The 20896-nt window shown below is 39.0% G+C and overlaps 1 protein-coding gene across 2 annotated transcripts in view; it reads left to right on the top strand.

The window, feature by feature from the left end:
• LOC149194137 (putative LRR receptor-like serine/threonine-protein kinase At1g06840) overlaps positions 1-20896 on the top strand; it is a 296065-nt gene that overhangs the window by 58265 nt on the left and 216904 nt on the right. For both annotated transcript variants that reach the window (XR_016254518.1, XM_089405046.1), the window contains exons 5-7: positions 14905-15048; positions 15243-15314; positions 15530-15601. Coding sequence is in view for 1 of the 2 variants with exons in the window: in XM_089405046.1 (XP_089261172.1) it covers positions 14905-15048; positions 15243-15314; positions 15530-15601 (288 nt within the window). In the remaining variant the exon portion in view is untranslated. The remainder of the gene's footprint in view (positions 1-14904; positions 15049-15242; positions 15315-15529; positions 15602-20896) is intronic.

Genomic DNA, 20896 nt, shown 5'->3' on the forward strand with positions numbered 1-20896 from the left:
TATTATTGTTGATTGGAAGCTGATATAATTGCTTATAAAAGAATGAAAGCAAAACTCTGTTATGAAGAAAGAAGATGTGAAGGCTTGTGCAATCAACTGTGACGAAGTTTGGCTCCATAAGTGTAATATTCCAAATTGAAAATTTACAGCAAATAACGAAAACATGTACAAGGAGCAACAACCATAATTAGATACCGCATATGCATATCAAAACACCAGGAAATAAAGCAAAATAATCGAGCCATTTTATTAATCTCGAGAATGATGAGTACAATGAGTAAAGAAAATGGAACCCGGACTTGCTACTACAAGTTATGTAAAACCTAGGTGAGTCAACTTTGATCTAGAGTAAATACCGGCCCAAACTAGTATTGTGCATTACCCAGGAAATTACTACTGTTGTTGCTAGAGTGGGACAAAAGAATCTACTTGAAGAATGCCTAGATCACCCTGAAATTGCAGCAACGGGCTCCACTCCTCATACCCAAAAATACCCAGAAAGGGTTTGGCCCAACTCCAAGCCAAAACTGAACCCACAAAGTGATGCAAATTTACTAGCGAATCAGCGATATGCCCTGCTACAAGAATGAGGATTTTGGTCCTAAATATTTCCCGGAAAATTCTGTAAAATTATCCGAAGACTCCTCTCGATAAACCCACAAAAAACCAGAAAGGGTTTGGGATGAATCCACTGACCCCCGGTGACCCCCAACAAGTGTGAATTACCCAATTTGGCCAGAAAACACCCCATAGTTTTGATACTACTTAATTATGCCCAAATCTAACACGGGAAATTCTCCCAGATCCGACTAAATTCTCCACTGAGAAATACCTCCTATCTATAATCATTATCTATCCCGACTCCACTTCTCTAAACCCCTCGCAACACTTGGTCAATAGCTTCTGTGCCCTTGACAAAAGATAGAAAAATCGACGTAGGTAATAGCCTCCAATGCAACTCGGTATATTGTTGATTTGGGGTAGCATCGGATGTGCTCTAGCCACGAAAATTGGCGGAGAGGCTAAAGCAAATGAGATCTCCAATACCCAGAAATGGTTTGGGCAGATTCTAAACAGTTTGGGAGATATTAAAATAATTAATATTTTTAATGGAGTCCCTAAGTCTAAACTTAGGGAAAATAAAATATTAATGTGAATTAATATAAAACTGTGTTAGAAGGGTCCAAAAGTCATGGATCAAGCCAGAATTAATCTTAGCGGTTGATTAGGGACTTAATCTCGGCTATTGAATTGTCAATGATAAAAGTATAAGAGGAGGCTTGAGGGCCACTTGGAGAATATGTTGATTTGGGGTAACATCGGATGTGATCTAGCCACGAAATTTGGTGGAGAGGTTGGGGCGTGTGAGCACACATGGCACAATCATCATATGTCTCCACTTCCTTCTCTGCCCTTGCTGGCGCTGCCTTGGTCTCAAAAGCCTCTCCTTCGCTCTTCTTCCTCGGACACTGGCTCGCATAGCATTGTTTTAAAAGCCGGCCGGCTTGGAACCGACTCGACCGAGTTGGTCCGAGCCGGAAAATTTTTTGCAACCCGGCGTCTGAACCAGTTCGGCCGGCTGGGTTAAGACCGAGTGGCTAGCTCAGTCTTAACCCGGCTGGCTCGGCCGAGTCCGTATCAACCCGGCCGGGTCACGGACAACGGCCAGTAAACTCATAAAACCGCTTTTTTTATTTTTTTATGTTTTTGCTGGGTGTGGGGGACTCCCTGGGCTCCCCTGTCTGACTCATGGGTTTCTCTGTCTGACTCTAATCCCTAGTATTGATATGCTATTCATGGTAATGTTAAATTCTTAAAGTAAAAGTGACATTCTCCTTAATCTTCATTTTCATCCTTTTACTTAAATTTTTAACATTACCATGAAATGACTCAGGATGTTTGAGAGTGGTTCCGGCCTCATTGGATTTCATATGGAGAAAGTAGAATTTTAGATTTCATTCAAAATCCAGCAGACTTATCAGTTTTTCAGGATTTCAGGATTGGGGGATTGCAATGTTTCCATTGAATTTTGTCATGTATTAGGGTATGGAACTCGTATTTAATCAAGAGCACCAATCCCTCTATGTACCTTGATGTTAGTGACATTGGTTGTCGAACTCCTCCGGGATTCGCTCCCAAACTGGGAGCTTCTGAAAATGTCGCTCCCGCTCCCCGCTCTCGCTCCTGCTCCCAAGTAACACTGAGCCAGATGATGTTGGCAACTCTAGTAGTAGCCAGTAGTACTGGTCACAGACTTTTGTTGTAGAGGACATTTCTAGCTTCCTTGGTTATGTGTTTTTGTTTTGATCTCTATATCATCATCGTGTATGTATTGGACAGTGCACTGGGTGCCATTTTGATATAATGGATATATTCATGAGCTTACTTTGATCATGTGTTGTCTTCTATCTATATTCTAATGCTGTGTTTGGAAACATGAATGAAAATCTTTAAAATTACGTGTTTTTATAAAAAATAAATATTTAATGTATTTTTTACAACGACCGAGTCATTGAAATCGAGCCGGCCGAGTCGATACCAAGTCGGAGTCGGAGTCGGAGTCGACGCTCGGCCGAGTCGGAGTTTTAAAACATTGTCGCATAGTGACCCAGTTCCCCACAGTTGAAGCATTTGACCTTGGAGAGGTCCTTCTTCCATTTCTCCTGCTTTCCCTCAGATGCTAGGGCAACATCCTCCTCTTCCTCCTTTTTGATTCCAATCGCCTTGCTGCTGCTTCTCGCCTTGCTTAGCCTTCTAATCTCTTCTTGGCGAAGAGCCGCCCACATTTCCTCCCAATATGGAAGGGTCGCCCTGCTCAGTATGCTCTGGACAAACACCTCCCAGTCTTTTGAGATTGCGTTCAAGGCTGTTCTCACCATCAATTCTTGATCCAGCGTGGCCTGTATGGAAGTCAGATGATCCCGAATCTCCTTCAATCGACCGAGGAAGGTGTCGATCTGTTCTCCCTTCTGCATCTGGTATGACCGTAGCTGATTTTTTAGTACCATCTTTCTCTGCATGGAAGTATGCTGATACAACTTCTTTAGGGCCTCCCACATCTCATTTGCCGTATTCTTCTCGGCAATGTGTGGTATTACATGAGCCTTGACCCCGTCGAGGATGATGCTCTTGGCCCTCGCCATTACATACTTGTACTTATCGTTATCAACCGGGTCAACTGGGACCGCTATTGTCCTCAAGGCGAAGTGCTTGAGACGGTTCCTGTCTAGAACGGATAAGATTCTTGCCTTCTAGACTACGAAGTTTGAGGCTCCATCCTGTCTGTCTTGGTCTCTTACGCCATTCACTGCCATCTCGCTGCTCCTCTACTTACCTTCTGGAAGTTCTTGGTGTGACTCCCTCTAAGCCTCGATTTCCCTCCTGGAAACCCTTCTGCCAATGTCGAGATGCCCCCACTTCGATTGCTAGTGCAACTGCACCACTAATCCAGATTTCTTGGCTAGAAATCCTAGGTAGCAACTCCCTCCTCCTTGGTCTTGCCCTGTTAGGTACTGTTCTGACTATAGTACCCCACGAGCTTTACTTTGCAACTTACCCACAACCTCCTAAGCTCTAGCAAACTGAAGGTTAGAGCTTCTAGGCTCTGTGCAATCCCTGCACCAGCTAAATTCGCACCTCCTGGCCACGGGCGTCAATCGTTCTTGACTGAAAAAGATGACCGGGCACTGCGTATGTCGAGTATGCTCCCCTCTGCCACTACATTGATCCTCTTCCCAGCTCAAACTTGATGACACATGCATTGTGTCACGCCTTCCTTGCTGCTTCTTTGCTAGGAACAACTTTTGTGACTTGGGATAGTTGTTTTCTGCTGTTGCTGCTCTGCTCGGCTGATGTCCTCAGTTCTCCTGTGATCTGCAACTACGCTCTGATACCATGTTGGAATTTCTAAGTCTAACTGTTAGAAACCCTTCATGCCCTTTTCTGGCTGAAACCCCGGATAAACCCAATGCGGGAAAACCGGTGCAACTATCTGAGGGTTTTATTATTATGCAGTTTCTGAATACAATCTGGGTTCCAAAACCGACAACGACGCCAAAAAATGTTGTCGCACAGAATGTCTAGGCACCGCGACAACGACTCAGATCGGGGGCTGTCACCCTGATCCCCAATCTCTCTGTTTAAGCTGTCTCCCTACAACAGGCTAAGGGGGGTAGACCCTACGAAAATGGAATGAAGGAGAACTAGTTGGAAACCAGCTAGTTCGGGAGACACAGTGAAGCGACCAAGTACTTGATTTAGATTTAGCAAGATTTATAGGATTTGATTAGATTTTAAGCAATTGATGCCAGTGCCTTATGGAGTCAACTATCTTGCTAGGAAATTTAGGACCAAGTAATTGATTTGCAACTGTTGCTTGGATGAATGACTATCTTATATGAAGTGCAGATTCTAAAGCTAATATGAGACACAAGAATCTTGGTTAATTTTAGTTAAATACCTATCTAAGTTTTAACCCTTCGATCCTTTTCTATATTGAGCTTGATTTCGTAGTAATTGGCAGAAAGAAGATAAGGTGAAGCACACTAAGGTGTGATTAATGATACCTCTCCTGAAAATCTAACATACCCGGTGCCTCCGACGTTGTAGAGAGTTGTGGCTCTGACGACTGCAAGGTCACTGTTTTAAGTACTATTAAAAGCAGGCTTCTCAAGCAAAGATGGATGGATACCTATCTCTCTATCGACCAAGCTTATGCTTGGAAGTAAATTTTAGTTATGCAGAACTAACTTAATATGCAAACGCACGAGATGATTAGAAGATGAGATGAAGTTAGATTCAAGGATGAAAAGTGCTTATGCTACGATCTAATTCAGAGTTATATATCAAAGCCCTTAATTGTCAAAATGAATGTTCACTTCACTAGACAAAGATTGAAAGATAAACTTCTTAGCAATATCATAATTAGACCACAAACTTACTTCAAATCTTCTAGAATTAGAGTTATATATCAAAGTCCTTAATTGTCAAAATGAATGTTGACTTCATTAGACAAAGATTGAAAGATAAACTTCTTAACAATATCATAATTAGATCACAAGCTTACTTCAAATCTTCTAGATTCTTTCAAATGCAATTATAGCTCAAAGAGAACAAAAACGTCTTCACAAATTAATATCAGATGCTTGAAAAATACTCAGTTTATGAAACAAAAAATATGCATTTTATCACAATTCCATGACAGAGTACTTAATTTTCAGAAATTAGTTTTTAGGACAGCAGTAAGAAAAACTTTATGACAACAACAATATGACAATGAAAACAATAAGCTATCAATGATATCTTTATGCCAAAAATTTACCGAAATTTTTCCAAACTTGCCCACATGAATTATCAAAAAATTTCAGCCTGTTATGATGTGATTTTCAGAATTATATCAGATTTGATATACTTATTACAACCAACAATTAAAACATGAAATAAGCCTAATGATGAATGCCCAACTCAAGAAATTAATTCCTTAATGTATTAGACAACTTAGGAACTGATTTTAGGCTAACCCACATGAAATTTTGCCACTGTTATATTTTAGACGTCAGAAATAGAATTATTCAGAGATAATAGTCACTTAAAATGTAGATTTAGGCCAAGTTTTTAATACACATCAAACATAAATGACTTATTGATGTATTTAGCAATTTTTTTAGTTAATTTCAAACCACTTAGATGTGTTTTTCACCACTATTAGAAAGATATACGACTGCTGTAGCAAACAGTGAGGAAAAATATGGTTTAGAGATCAAACCCTTAGGCCCTAGGCCTTGAAGATCACTTGCCCAAGTTGCCCAAAAAATTTCAATACTTGAAACACAATTTTTTACCAAATTTTCTGCAAAAATCCACCAATGATTAGCTTAAGAAAATCAAATATTCAAATCAGAAATGGAGCAAGGGGAATCTAGGGCCAATGAGAGCTAGCACTAGGCCTAATAGAACTAGCGTTGGGCTAGGAGAAAGCAGATTCGGGCTTAGAAGCCCCAAAACTTGAAACCCTTATTCTGAAAAAATTTATTTTGCTTCAGATCTTCAGATTTATTGCAAAATCTTTAATGGATGACCCTGAAAAAATATTTGAGACAAGATATTGCCCGCCAGGGCCTAGATCTGTCTCAAAACCCCCAAATCTGCTTAAAAAAATCTCAGTTCTGAAGATTTACTTGGTTGATTTCCCAGATCTATTCCTACAAACGACCTTTGAGCCTAGATCTTTCCCTCCAGGGTCTAGATCTAGCTCAGATCTGAAGATTTTCTTGGCTGATTTCTCAGATCTATTCCTGCACATAACCTTTGAGCCCAGATCTTGCCCTCTAGGGTCTAGATCTAGCTCAAATCTGGAGATTTTCTTGGCTGATTTCTCAGATTTATTCTTGCACAAGTGAAAATATAAAAACCTAATAGCCAATATGTACAAAACTAGAGAAAATCCCAAAAACCCAAGTGTTAAAATTCAAAGTTATGTTACAAAATTTCAGATCTACTCAAGTAAATAACAGATCTATACAAATAATTTACAGATCTATACAAATAATTTACAAATCTATCAGATCTAAGGAGTATGAGTTCAACTCCACTCCCAGATCTGATAATCTAAGGCTCTTAATAGCCAGATCTATCAAAATTTCCACAAAATATTTAAAAGTTTTTGAAATTTTAGAGAGATACTAGCCCAAAAACACCCTGCAGAAAAAGCATTATCGTTAGATAAATCCTGAGGCTTATATGAAGTAGGGTTTTCAGAAAACATGTGTTGAGAGTTGGTTGGTCCAACCAAAGACTATCCCCAAATGCTCAATGAGAACTTGAGAGATCTTCTGCAAAAACTAGATCAACCATTAAATCAAGTAGAGAAATAAAACAACAATAAAATTATGAAGAAATAGAGATGCTACTTCAATCAAAATTAAAAATGTTACCCTAGATCCAACAAACTAAATAAGATACATGTATTCAGATTATTCTAAGAGAGCTATTGATTGATAGTTTTCACATAATATTAAGCAGAAATTAAAACAATGTTACCATAAATTCATGAAGAGGAAAACTACAGCATGTTGAAACCCCAAAGACTTTTGCATTAATTCAAAAAAGTATACAAGAGAGCTTGAGAGCTTAGTACACGATTCAAAGATCGGATGAATTGACTGACAAATGACTTCCTATTTAAAGATAAATCCTCCAATGGCTAGTTCGAGTGATCCTCGTCAAAGCAATCTCGATCGTTGATGAGGATCAAAATTTCTTTTAATCTCATTCGTCGAAATTTTAAATTCTTGAGGAAATTCGAATTTTTCAATTAAATGCATTTTAATTAATTCAAAAATTAAAATTTTGAATTAATTTCCTCAAAATTTTGACTTTGACTTAACCCCAAGCACCAAAGGTTTAAATTTTAGCAAAATAATTAATTTACCTTAGTCCCAGGACTTCTTAAAATTTAATTTTTAAGGATCGACGAATTTTGCCTTTGGATAATTTAAATTTACCTAGGACCTAGAATTAATTAAATGTCTGGCTTAGGATTTTAATTAATTTTTTTCCAGAAAATTGAATTAATTAACATATGAGGGGATAAATTATTTTTCCAACCCTCAAGACACTTTACATCACAATTTTCATATTTTTTTCATCTCAAGGGGGAAAACCCATTTGTGATAGACCCTCACAGACTACCCATTTCTGCGACACAAATATAATCCAGCAGACCAAGCAATTTGTAATAAAATAACATAACCAAATAGCAAGGATTATTCCCAAGTCACTTTTACATAGACTTGATTTAGAACATTAGGACTCGCCTAAGATCCCAGTGACAAAATCCATTCCGGCTTTGGTGTAAGGCTGAAGGAAAACTTTGCCGACCATTCTAGAATGGAACGGTGAGACAAAAAACCTTCCGGAATGTAGATTATCACCAGAAAAGTAGGTTTACCTAGGCAATTACATACACGACACGGATCTGCTGAGATTATTTATATTATACACATGCAGAATGGGTTTACATTATAACATGATGATCTGGCTGATGATGATAGCTAGACGACACAAACACATCGATTAGGCACTATCCCTTCTGCGAAAAAAGGGGGTGTACTGCTATGAGTCATTGACACATAGTTTCATGTACAAGTGACACTAATGCTTAGATTACCCTGAAATTGCAGCCACGGGCTCCACTCCTCATACCCAAAAATACCCAGAAAGGGTTTGGCCCAACTCCAAGCCAAAACTGAACCCACAAAGTGATGCAAATTTACCAGCTAATCAACAATACACCCTGCTATAAGAATGAGGATTTCAGGCCTGAATAAGTCCAAGAAAATTTTGTAAAATTAGCCGGAGACTCCTCTCGACAAACCCACAAAAAACCAGACAGGGTTTGGGATGAATCCACCGACCCCCGGTGACCCCCAACAAGTGTGAATTGCCCAATCTGGCCAGAAAACGCCCCACAATTTTAATACTACTTAATTATGCCCAAATCTAACACGGGAAATTCTCCCAGCTCCGACTAAATTCTCCATTGAGAAATACCTCCTATCTCTAACCATTATCTATCCTGACTCCACTTCTCTAAACCCCTGCGCAACATTTGGTCAATAGCTTCTATGCCCTTGCCAAAAGATAGAAAAATCGACGCAAGTAATAACCTCCAATCCAACTCGGTAAATCACGGTCCAAACTACGGTCTAACAATAAGGAATTTCCCTACAAAATCTCAGAGCTTCTAACCCACACTTGCTCCCACAATGTGCTCCACAAAATACCTCTGTGCCCAAGAAAAACGCACTACTGAATAAACTCTTGCAATGATGCCCAATGGAAGCTTTGAATTGAGCTCCCCAAATTGCCTCACTAGGGAGACACTCGAAGTTTTCCAAAATGAGGGTGGAATTCCAATTGGAATTCTTGGTGCTAAACAACACTATGGCCCTTGTGCTAAACAACTCCAAGAGAAGATGAAATATGAAGTGTAATAGCCAACAGATAATCCACAAAATGAGTGCATCCTCCTTTTATAATTTCTCCTCATGTCGCTAGACTCCATTTTTTAATGTTATTTTATTAGTGGGGGCTATTTTCTACTAAGTTATTTTTGTTTCCATTTAATAAAATAATAATTTGTCGCTATTCTCCAATAAAATAATACTAGACACCTTTTTCCAATAATATTTGTTCATTTTTAATTAATACTAAAATTGGGAAAAATTCGTAAGTGACTCCCATGCTCACAAAATTGGGGATTTTACAGTTTTCCCCGCCAAATATTGCTTGTCCTCAAGCAATGCTCAAACAAGCGCTCCCTCTCTTTGTTGACCCAAATCGTCACTACAAACAATACTAGGGTCCCAAATGTTGTTGAGAAATCTAGGGCATTAATGATTTAGAGATATCTCTTCTTGATAATTGCTTGTGATATGCTTTTACTTATTGTATTATGATCTTCTCTTCGTTATATTATCAATATATTCTTTTCATCAAGACAATTACCAAATAAAGAATAGAAGACAAGAGACACAGTATGTAGGCTTGTCATTCAGGGCCAAAACCTCTCACTTTTTGAGAGGAAAACCCAATCATAAAATTCTTCTTATAGATCTTCAATTGACGAATACCAAGACGATGACAAAGACCCTTGACTCTAGTGTTCTCCCAAGACCCTCGTCAGTAGCCTTGATGCTTTGCCTCTTCCCTTTCTCGGCTCCTTCTAGATCTTGAGCTGCTCTCCTCGACTTCTTCTAGCCAAACTTAGTCTCTATTCTTCCACACTGCTCTTCTCGGCTTCCCCATAAAATCTCGGTCTCTTAGGTTAGCCCTAATTCAAAAACCCTAGAATAGTCTATGCTCCTTGATTAGTTTCTTCAAGGGAGAGACGTATAGCACTTCTCCTCGACTTCCTTTTGCGAGATCCTATGCCCAAACAAGGTCACTTCAATGTAGCAGTAGGTTCTACGATATTCTCTTTATGCTTTCGGTTCTCCTTCTTTCGCACGTGGGAGAGTATATAACCCAAAACAGAAACCCCAGAAGAATCGTCCCTTCGTTATACTTCTTCTAGTCCTTCTTCGCACTTCTTGCTTGTAGGCTCTTCTTCGCACTTATGCTTCTTCTCTTCACCGAATTGCTTTTCTCTAAGTGAGGCCGAGTGTGGCTATATATACACGCTGCCTCATGTCCTTTAGGCCGACATGATCACAAGGAGGAGAGCCGACATCATCTTCTAGTTTCTTCATTCGTTATAGGCCGACTTGGGGAGGGCTAGTGATAAGGTCATGGAGAAATACTTTACATAGACAATTGTCACTCGTTACTATGTGTAACATGACTTCATTACATGACAATGACTCTTTTATTCTTTTATGACTAGATGACAAAAATTCCTAAAGGCTCTCAATGGGAGCCTTGATTCAAATATAATCTCCGCATTACAATATTTTATTTTTTCTTCTTTATATCTCTTTACATAAAATTACAATTACATGTCATTATGAAGACCGAACCTAGTTACACTTTTCAACACTCCCTCTTAACTAGGGAGGTATTCATAATGGTACTTGGTCATTCTCAATTTGAATAATTTCTCATAAGAAGAATCAGATTGGTAACCCATTTGTTTAGCATCATATCAACCAACATTGTTACATTGCAAGGCCTTGACTAACAACTCTATCTCTCCACAAGATCTGAGCTCAATGCTGGCGAGACCAATGATTTATAGACACTCTCATCATTGTCTCTCTCAGAACATACCCTACCCGGGTACTCAGGATATGTCCCATGAGGACTATTCTTATCTTGGACTCCCCAACCCTCAAAGAATATCGGTCCTCCACGACTACTCTTCTATTGGATGCCCTATCTCATCCTCAAAGAGTATCGGATGCCAAATGATTACCCAATCCTCTCATTTTGTCTTCCCAAGTGAAGACCAGAATGATGTGTCTATCTCTCCCTCTCAATTAGGGAGGACATATCTATTCCATTAAAGGAATTTACTCATTCCTACACAAGGAATGTACCTAAGCTCCCTCTTGGCTTAGGAATTTCCAAGTTTCTTCCAAGTAAGAAACTTTCCAGGCTCCCTCTCAAAATAGGGACCTTCAGCAACTTCTCAGGTGGAGATGATGGGGCAACTAGCTGCTTGAAGAAATCCTTTCTTTGATGTCATGAATTTCTTCTTTGTTGTGGAGTCTTCATCTTTTGGGGACTTCTTCATAGGGCACAAACCATCCATCACTTTCATCCATCAGTCATGTCATCATTCCTTTCATTGAAAAGTGATCCATCAGTTTTCATCTGGCATTGCTACCTTCATCTTTCTTTTCTGGAAGGTTCTTTCATCCTTCTACATGGTTCTTCATGGAAGAAATTCATTCCTTCGGTAGCCCTGCATAAGCCCGTCCATGTACTAGTTCATAAATAATGAATACTTAAAACATAATTACCTTGTTATGGTTTTTCATCATGACATCTTCTTGTAGGCATCAACATCTTGCATACATGTTGACACATCTCCTTAAAGATATGTATTGTCAAGGGTCTCCATCTTTTTCCAAACTTTCATTAGAGTCTTCATATCTTTTTGGGAGATATCATAGTCAAATCTTCTTGGTCCTTCAGATGTTGACTTCCTTTACCATAGTTGCATAGCTTCATGATCTCTTCCTTCCTTTCTTCACATATTTCATTCCCAGGAGCTTCAAAGTTCCTCAATTGTAATCAAAACACCTCATACTTCCATATGAGGACATATTATGTTGATTTCATCTAATAAATATGTGACTCATGCATTCTAGCATCCTTCTGAAGGAGGAGATTCCTTCTTTGATCATGCTTCTTAAGAGCAATGATCCATGTTATCTGTGACCATATCCAATATTAATTTTGAGCATACATACCTCATATTTTCCTTTGGGCCATCCATTCTTCTTGTAGCAGCTTCCGTTGAATGAAGGAATTTCATTCCCTTGATCTGCGTCACTGTCATGTTATCCTACCATCATTCTATGAATTCCACAAGATTGGAATTCTTGAAGAAACACTTACTTTTCCTATTGAAGATTCTATTAGAGAATCTTTTGAGGATCTTGCATATCCTTATCTCGCCGATGCTATCCTTTTGTATGATAACTCTTTTTCCAGATGGCTTCTATAACTATCACTTGAGATTTCAATGAGGTTTCTAAGAGCTATACCCTATGTTGATTTGGGGTAACATCAGATGTGCTCTAGCCACAAAATTTGGTGGAGAGGTTAGGGCACATGAGATCTCCAATACCCAGAAAGGGTTTGGGCAGATTCTAAACAGTTAGGGAAATATTAAAAGAATTAATATTTTTAATGGAGTCCCTAAGTCTAAACTTAGGGAAATTAATATGTTAATGTGAAACTGTGTTAGAATGGTCCATGTGTTACTTAGGGAAATTAAAATATTAATGTGAAACTCTGTTAGAATGGTCCAAAAGACATGGATCAGGCCAGATCTAATCTTAACCATCGATTAGGGACTTAATCTCGGCCGTTGATTTGTCAATGAGAAAAGTATAAGAGGAGGCTTGAGGGTCACTTGGAGAACACACCAGAGTGATCAGTCATTCTATTCTCTAGAGCGGGGTTTGCTAAGAGAGATAGAATCAGTGATCAGTTGCAGCGAGGGGCAGTGAGTATGAGGCAGAGAGGCAGGGATAGTGCCGAGAGATTAGCCCAGAAGCAGTGAGACGCAGACGTAGAGCCAGAGGAAGCCACATAGAGGCAGCAGAGACTGCGCAGAGCTAGAAGGGGCCTGCATCATCCACGCAGAGGCTGCAGGAGTGACGCAGAAAGCCAGAGAGGCTGCACAGAGCCTCAGTAAGCTGATGCAGAGCTTCAGATTCTGCTGGAGAGGGATTTCTTGGAGCAAGCTTTCTGAATACCTATTTCCGAAGAGATGTATTACTGTTAGATTTTTTATATCTGTCGGGTTAGCTAGTTTGGCACCCCAGTGTACTTAGAAAAGAGCTGCTTAATAATAAAACCCTCAGATAGTTGCACCGGTTTTTCCGGGGACATTAGTCCAAAAACAACGGTGTCACTTGTGTGCTTGTTTCTATTTCCTTTAGTTGATGATCTGTAATGTGTTGAGCATGTACTTGTATTTATTTCCAGTATTTACATGGTAAATAACTTGTTAATTAACAGAACAAGTAGGTAGGAATAAATCAGTGAAGTGCATGTAGGGTTTCTAACGTGTCAGACTTAGAAATTCCAACACCCTACCTAGTTGACTACCATAGGTTTTGTTCCAGACATTCATCATATTACATATGTCACGAGCTCTTACTTCTAATGCTTCTACCATGATGTCATTTTCTACTATAATGCATCCTACAATCTACCTTATTTACAATGCTTCCTATCCACAACAAAAGATAATTTCAAGATTCTTCCCGCTTCTTCCTTGAAGATAATTTCAAGATTCTTGCTAGAGTATATTTCTACGATCTAGGGTTTTGTTATGATGATGATATTGATCTCTTGCTTGGTGTTCTTTGACTTGCTTTTGAATCTTCTTTGAAGCTTGATTTTCGTGTGTCTTCTTGAATGCCCCTTCTTGACTTCAGCACCTTAGCTCTGAAACCATGTTGAGAAATCTAGGGCATTAATGATTTAGAGATTTCTCTTCTTGATAATTGCTTGTGATACTCTTTTACTTCTTGTATTATGATCTTCTCTTCGTTATATTATCAATAAGATGACTCATGATATACATTTATTATATTTTTTGTTGATATTTTGACTCTTGAGAGTTGAGACTCAGATAAGACTCAAGATTCAGTTGTTGATTCACTATTTTGAATTTTTGATATGTGATATAGCACTAGACTTCATATACATATTAATATATTATATATTAGATTTCTTTACATGTTTATGTGTAAATGCATTTATTTGATGTTGTGGATACTCTAGATGCTAAAAAAAAATTAAATGAATATTTTTGTGTTTTTTTAAATTTTGCCGACTTTTTGCTGATTTTTTCAAAAAACTCCCGACTTTAACGAGTTTTTCAACTTTTGGACCCTTGCCTATTTAATCCCGACTTCAGCTTTTTACACATTGGTTAAAATCCATAAAGAGAAGGGGGTTTAGGCTATGGTGACATTTGGCCACTACCCCATTGTTGTCTCTTGGTCTAGTTTATGCCTTGTAGGTTTTTCCTCTCCAATGCCTGCTAGATTTTGCGGCAACCCTCACAATAGAAATGTCCTTCTTGCTCTCGTGCTATGCCTCTCCATTGGCTTGTATGTTTATATTTGTCTCGTAGGTCACTTAAGAAGGCCTTCTTTCCTTCAAGAGCTCTCCAACTCAACCTTAACAATAAATTAGAACTTCCTTGGGTTCCAAGCCCACTCCTTTGGGTCCAAAACCCCAAACTTTGAGTGCATTGCCCACGCACTTACTTTGTGGGTGTTTCTCTCTCACAAGCCTAGCACCAAGGACATGTGAGAGTACCTCCCGATGCTATCCAATTTCAATGGTGTTATTAACAGATTTTGATTTATCAATTTCCGTAAGCGTCAATCCTACATCCATTGTACCCTGTTGGGACTCCAATCTCCCATTATGAACTTTTTCAGCAACTCCAATGCATACTTTGATTGTTAAGTAAAATATTCTATATTTCTGTTGCCAAACTTTGATTCTGATACTATTCCTTACTTTTACATCAATGAGCAGTTTTAATATTAGGTAGATACTAGATACTTTACAAATTAATGCATGAAGTCTGTTTAAAAGAAGGTAATTCTGAATTCAGAGAAGGAATTTATGTCTTGTTCTTTCCTTGCTATATTTTAGAGTCTTTTATGAATGCTCTGAGATGTGACCATTCCTTCTGTTATGTTATAGGCTTCTGAATGGCAACCAGTTATCAGGTCCATTGCCTGAAGAGCTTGGTTCCCTTCACCATTTGATCAGATTACAAATTGATCAGAACAACATATCGGGGCCGATACCAAAGTCCTTTGGAAACCTGAAAAAAGCATTGCACATGTGAGTTCTTTGTGATTGCGATCAAGTTTTCTGTACAGAAATATATTATGGCAGAAATATTGGAAATATGAATTTCTTTGACTTACAGAATAACCAGCTTCTAGGGAAAGGGTAACATGTTGGGAGTTAAAGACTATGTACTCATCGAAAATGCTCTAATTCCTTAGATTTGGTGTTATGTACTTTGTATGCAGTCATATGAATAATAACTCACTGAGTGGTCAAATACCAAAGGAGCTTTCCAAACTTCCAGAGTTGATTCATCTGTAAGTTCTGGCCTTTGTTTAAAATTATGTTGACTTACAATGTGTAAGGTATTAGTCTGAAAATTGTGGAATTCTAGTTTCTCTAGATATACTGTATACGTTAAGGACAAAACTTAAAGTATATTTCCAACTATTTGCATTTGCTATGCATTGTTACTTGCATACAATAAGGTTGTTACCCTTTGGCTGAAATTGTATGCTTTTTGTTTTTGCAGTTTATTGGACACTAACAACTTGACAGGCGAACTTCCCCCTGAATTAGCAAATACGCCAAAACTGGAAATATTGTAAGTTTCTTTCATTAATGTGAGTTCTAGTAGAATATATCATACCTATTTAAATTTCTGACCTAAAAACATTGAAGAACTAGACAGTTATTATTATTATTTTTAAATTTTATTTTACTTCAAAGGATATTGTAATGTATTGTCACTATAAGAATTTGATGGCAAATTCCACATTTTGATTGTTAAGTTGGTTTCTATATCAATCATTACTTTTCTACTTGGGACCCCAGAGAGGAATAAGAGAGAAAGCATGATTATTATAAATACAACAGTCAATACAAATATTTCCTTGTACATTTTAATTTCATAACCAAACACCATGACATATTATTAATCAGTTAATGTTACATAAAAATTTGAACAGCTTGCTGCACCTCAAAGTGACCAACATAAGAACATTAATCTCAATATTAATGTGCTTTTAAGGAACCTATATCACCATGCAATGATACATGTGAAAACTTTTTTTGGGTGCCTGCCTTTAGGAAAAGTTAGTTTTGAAGGGATTATGTGTGGTCCATTGGGTGATTTAATAATAATATTTTGTATCTTATTGTGATCAAGATTCAGGGGTTCATATGCAGTTTGCAGCCCAGAAATCTTCTAAATAGAAAAGTATGCAACACTATAGTGAATAATTAATAGGAAGGAAACAAACAAACAAACAAGAAGAAAACAAGTTTATGTATCCTCAATTCAATGTTGTGGAAGCATAAGATATGCGAATCACTGTTGCAGGGTCGACAAACTTGTAACCCACTAATGTAATTCTCACGGCCTATCATGTTAGAACAGAAACCTCACAAATCACTGCCATGAAAACCAAAATTCTGCAATCATATACGAGACATTCATGCAAAATCATGCTCTGTGGTAGCGAGATTCCTTGATCTATTTCTTTACCTGTTTCTAAAGGAGTTTCGGCAGACAGGAGGAATATGGCTTGTATCAGGGGTGATTGACCCTGATAGAGTTATCAGGCAAGAGCTGCATGTTGGAATATTCACCAATACAGAGAAGGGTGGGGGGTGGTGAATCAGTGTTAGGCACTTTTTACTATTTTAATCATTTCATGTAAACATTAACAATTAACACTACCATTCAACAATGCAAAACATCACATACAGTACACAAGAGAGTTTTACGTGGAAACTCAAGCCAGAGAAAACCATAGAATGCTTTTAATATATATCTTAAAGATTACATCAACAAGAAGCTCCAACTTCCAAGATTCTCTAGCAACGGCTAGAAGCGGGAACCAACCCCTTGGTTTTATTAGCTCCAATTAAAAGGATGCACCAGCACCCTGCAAGCACTAACTTGCTGCCCTAGCACCACCCTACCACCTTGAAGATTGAAGATGTTCTCCGACTGCAGCCTGAACAAGTCTTCGGTCTCCTCCGTGCACCACCCTACCACCCTTACGATAAGATAACTGAATAAGATATATTACACTTGATACGCTACTCAGCCATTGCGCTTGATTACTCCATTACATAACCATTGCTTTGACCACACTGTTGTCAATAACACTGCTGCAATGCGTCTGCTTCTGTCCAACTCTCATAACACTGTCACAATACTGCTGTCAGTGGGCTTGGTATCACTGCTATCAATTCCACACACTGACACTGCATTGCCTTTGTTTTTTTCCAATAGCCACTCATTGGTATGCTTTCATTCCTTGTAACAATAGTACTGTCAATAATTTAATACAAAAACCTCTCTGCAGTAGCAACCCTATTTCTACCCAATGCATAAACACTGCCAAACCCTAGCAGCGTGTTACCACACAATCTAGCGGGGCCCTAGGAAGTGAAGACCGAAGGGACAACTACTAGACTAAGTGACAACAATGGGACAATGACCCACTATCACCTCAGTCAAGGGCCCCTCCTCTTTACAAACTTTCACTAATAGTAGGAGTCCTGGTAAGAAGGGAATCACTTAGAATGGATAGATCGATGTTTTAAGTGTGAAGTGATTCCACCAAGCCCATTCAAGGGGAGACACAACAATGGCTCAATACTTCAAGGAAGCTAACACGTTCCTCAAGAAAAGCTTTAAGATGAAGAGATTAAGACTTAGGGTTTTAGATATGATAAAGATAATAGGTATTTCTAAGGTCAAGACTCTAGGAGATGACGAAGGACCTTTCAAGGAAGTTGTATGTGATGCTTTAATGCTTCTAAGAGGCTCTTCGCTTCCTTTGAAAGACCTAGGAAAGACTTGTGCTAGACCTAGGGTTTTATGAATAATCTTGGGAAGGAATTCTTCCAAGGTACTCGCTAGGTCAAGGAAAACAAGGATAAAGGCTTTCTTATGATTTATTCCAATGAATAGTATGCTCATACAACCATCATGAAAGCCACCTATCTAAGGAAATACAAGCTAGGTTTCGCTTCTAGGGCACACCTAGGGCACAATAATTTATATATGGACCACCATGAGAAATAAATCAAAATTGGAGATTCTCTGGGCAAGACCTCAAGGAAGAGTCTTGTCCGAACTAAATCGAAAAACTCACTCTCCAAAATATTTCAGTTGATGCCCTAGCTAGCTGTCCTAGGAAAGAAAGGCCTAAAATTTAATGTTAATTTTAGTTAACAATGGTATGTTCTATGCTTAGCACAATTTACTTCAATGTTCCTTTAGTAGCCCAATAACAATTTCCAATAGCAATCACAATAATCACATTAATAGTAAAGGCAAATAGAATATAAAATAAACTGCAGAAGACAAGCCAAGACAAGAGGACACCAAATTTGGGATGCCAGGGAAAAACCCCAATGTGGGGAAAACCCTTTGATCAATTCTTCTTATTATTAAATCAAAAGTTCAACAAAGAGAGAGAGAGTACAAAAGTCAAATAGACTTGCCCAATACAAAGTCAAAACAACCCTGTAAATTTTTGTAGTCAGCTGCAGTCAAACTTCAGTCCTAATCAGAAAGTCAACACGGTCAAATCAACAACAAATCTTCCTCGAAGCAGCTCGATCTTCCTTGGTCAAACTCAGCCTGATCGGGAGGATAAATTTAGCCCAAAACAACTTGATCAAACTCAGTCAAAGGAGAGAGAAGACTACTGTAATTTTCTGTAGTCAAACAACAGTCAACCCTGAAGTCAATGCAGGTCAACCAACCCAGAAATCCTCGGTTTATGTGCCCAACAATACGGCCTGAAAAATCGAACCTTGACCCAAAAATCGAAGTCAAACTCAGTAAAAAATGTCTTGGTCAACGCTGGTCAAACTTGTCCTTGAAGTCTGAAATTCGACCTATAATTTTTGCCCATAAATTCTGTCCTCCTAGCTACACGTGAGAGAGAGAGAGAGAGGTTGCCTAAGCTGTACGAACCAATTTGATGAAGAGAGAGAGAAGAATTTGTGAGTGATGGATGTCCAAATGAGGTGTGAGGACTCTTGTATTTATACAATTCGTTGTGGGTGAAGAGACACATCCATTGGGCTTCTTGAGCTTACATAATGATGAAGTTGACCTGATCAATTTGCACATGTGTGGGCATAAATTCAAAATCACACTTTTGCTTGTCTGAATGAGATGATCTTTATATCAATCTTGGACCTCTCGAAAAGAGGAATCCAATGCAATCATCATCTCCATCAAATGAGTTGTCCCAAGGTGGAATTTGGCCCTAGTTGCCAATTTTAACACTCCCTCTCAACTAGGGAGAATTCCACCTGCCAATCCATCTTTCGTCATCATGCCATCTTGTCGTCATGTACCATCTCTATCATCTCATCTCTGCTCTGTTGAACCATGAAGTAATAATGAAGAAGAATCGATCGAGAGTGAGTCACAAGACCTTACCACTCTCCACTGACAAAAGTCAGTCCAAAGGTAGAACCTCAAATGATCCTAGATCAAGTTGTTGAACACCATGCATCCTAGACATAGGGAGTATGATAGTACACGATACGTCCATCGGTAGTGCTATGGTCCCTATCCATGTTTCCAAACTCATTGGTCAGATGGGAGGTACTTCTCGTGAGTCCCAGATTACATGGGTAGGATGCATGCTGGGGCATCAACAGGAGAAGGTGAACCACTCATCTTGATCATATGCCATAGGAGAAGGTGAACCTCTCGTCCTATGCATATGTCAATCATAGGGGAAGGTGAACCACTCACCCTACACCCATGTGTCTAGTAGGGGAAGGTGAACCACTCACCCTACACACGTGTCACAATGGGGTATCACAGGGGAAGGTGAACCACTCACCCTGTACATATCGCACCACATAGGGCAAGGTGAACCACTCACCCTATGGTTTCTCATAGCTCCAAGAAGTACCCCAAGCCCCCAGGAGCTCCCAAAGCTTAGTGTACAACTCAAGCGGGACCCTCATGAGAGGGTTTTTCCATGACTCCAAGTCTCTCTCATAAGGCGAAGAATTTGACCTTCCCTAAAGGCTTCATGATGATATCTGCTTCCTGCTCATCAATCTTGATGTGTTGGAGCCTTATTGCTCCTCGTTGTACCATATCCTGGATAAAGTGGTACCTGATATCAATGTGCTTGGAGCGGTCGTGGAACACGAGATTCTTTGAAAGGTGAATCCCACTCTAGTTGTCGTAGAAGATCATGGTGGTATCCAACACGTGCTCAAATAGCTCACTGAAGAGCTTCCTCAACCAAACAACTTCACAACAAGCCATACTCGCTGCAATGTATTCAGCCTCGACGATGGTTAGTGCAACCGATTTTTGCTTCCTGCTCATCCAAGAAATTGAAGTAGATCCCAATGAGAAGCAACATCCAAATGTGCTCTTACAATCCACCACACTGCCAGCCTAATCAACATCTGAATATCCATGCAACCTCAAATTTCTGGCAGTGTATCTCAGTCCATAATAGATTATGCCCAAGAGATATCTTAAGAGATTCTTAGCAGCGATCTAATGTATGTGATGATGTTCGACCATAAATTGACTCAACGTGTTCACAACGAAGCATATGTCAGGACGAGATTTTACCAAGAACATCAGGGCCCCCACAAGTTGTCTATATTCAGAAGGGTTTGCCAATTCAGGCCCAACAACACTTCCACATAGTTTTTTGAAGTTGAGTTACACAAAGTAGACACAGACTTGCAATTTACCATCCCACATCTCTCAAGTAGCTTCAAAATGTATTTTCCCTGAAAAATCTCACCTGGGTTTTGCCAGACCTCTAGGCCTAGGAAGTAGTGCATCAGTCCTAGGTCCTTCATCTCGAACTCGGAAGCCAAATCCCTCTTGCATTGATAAATGAGAGGGTCTGCACCTATCAGA

Source organism: Pinus tabuliformis, chromosome 2_2, assembly GCF_031772625.1.
Source record: "Pinus tabuliformis cultivar Carrire ecotype Pingquan chromosome 2_2, CPIR1, whole genome shotgun sequence".
In the NCBI taxonomy this organism is placed as follows: Eukaryota; Viridiplantae; Streptophyta; class Pinopsida; order Pinales; family Pinaceae; genus Pinus; species Pinus tabuliformis.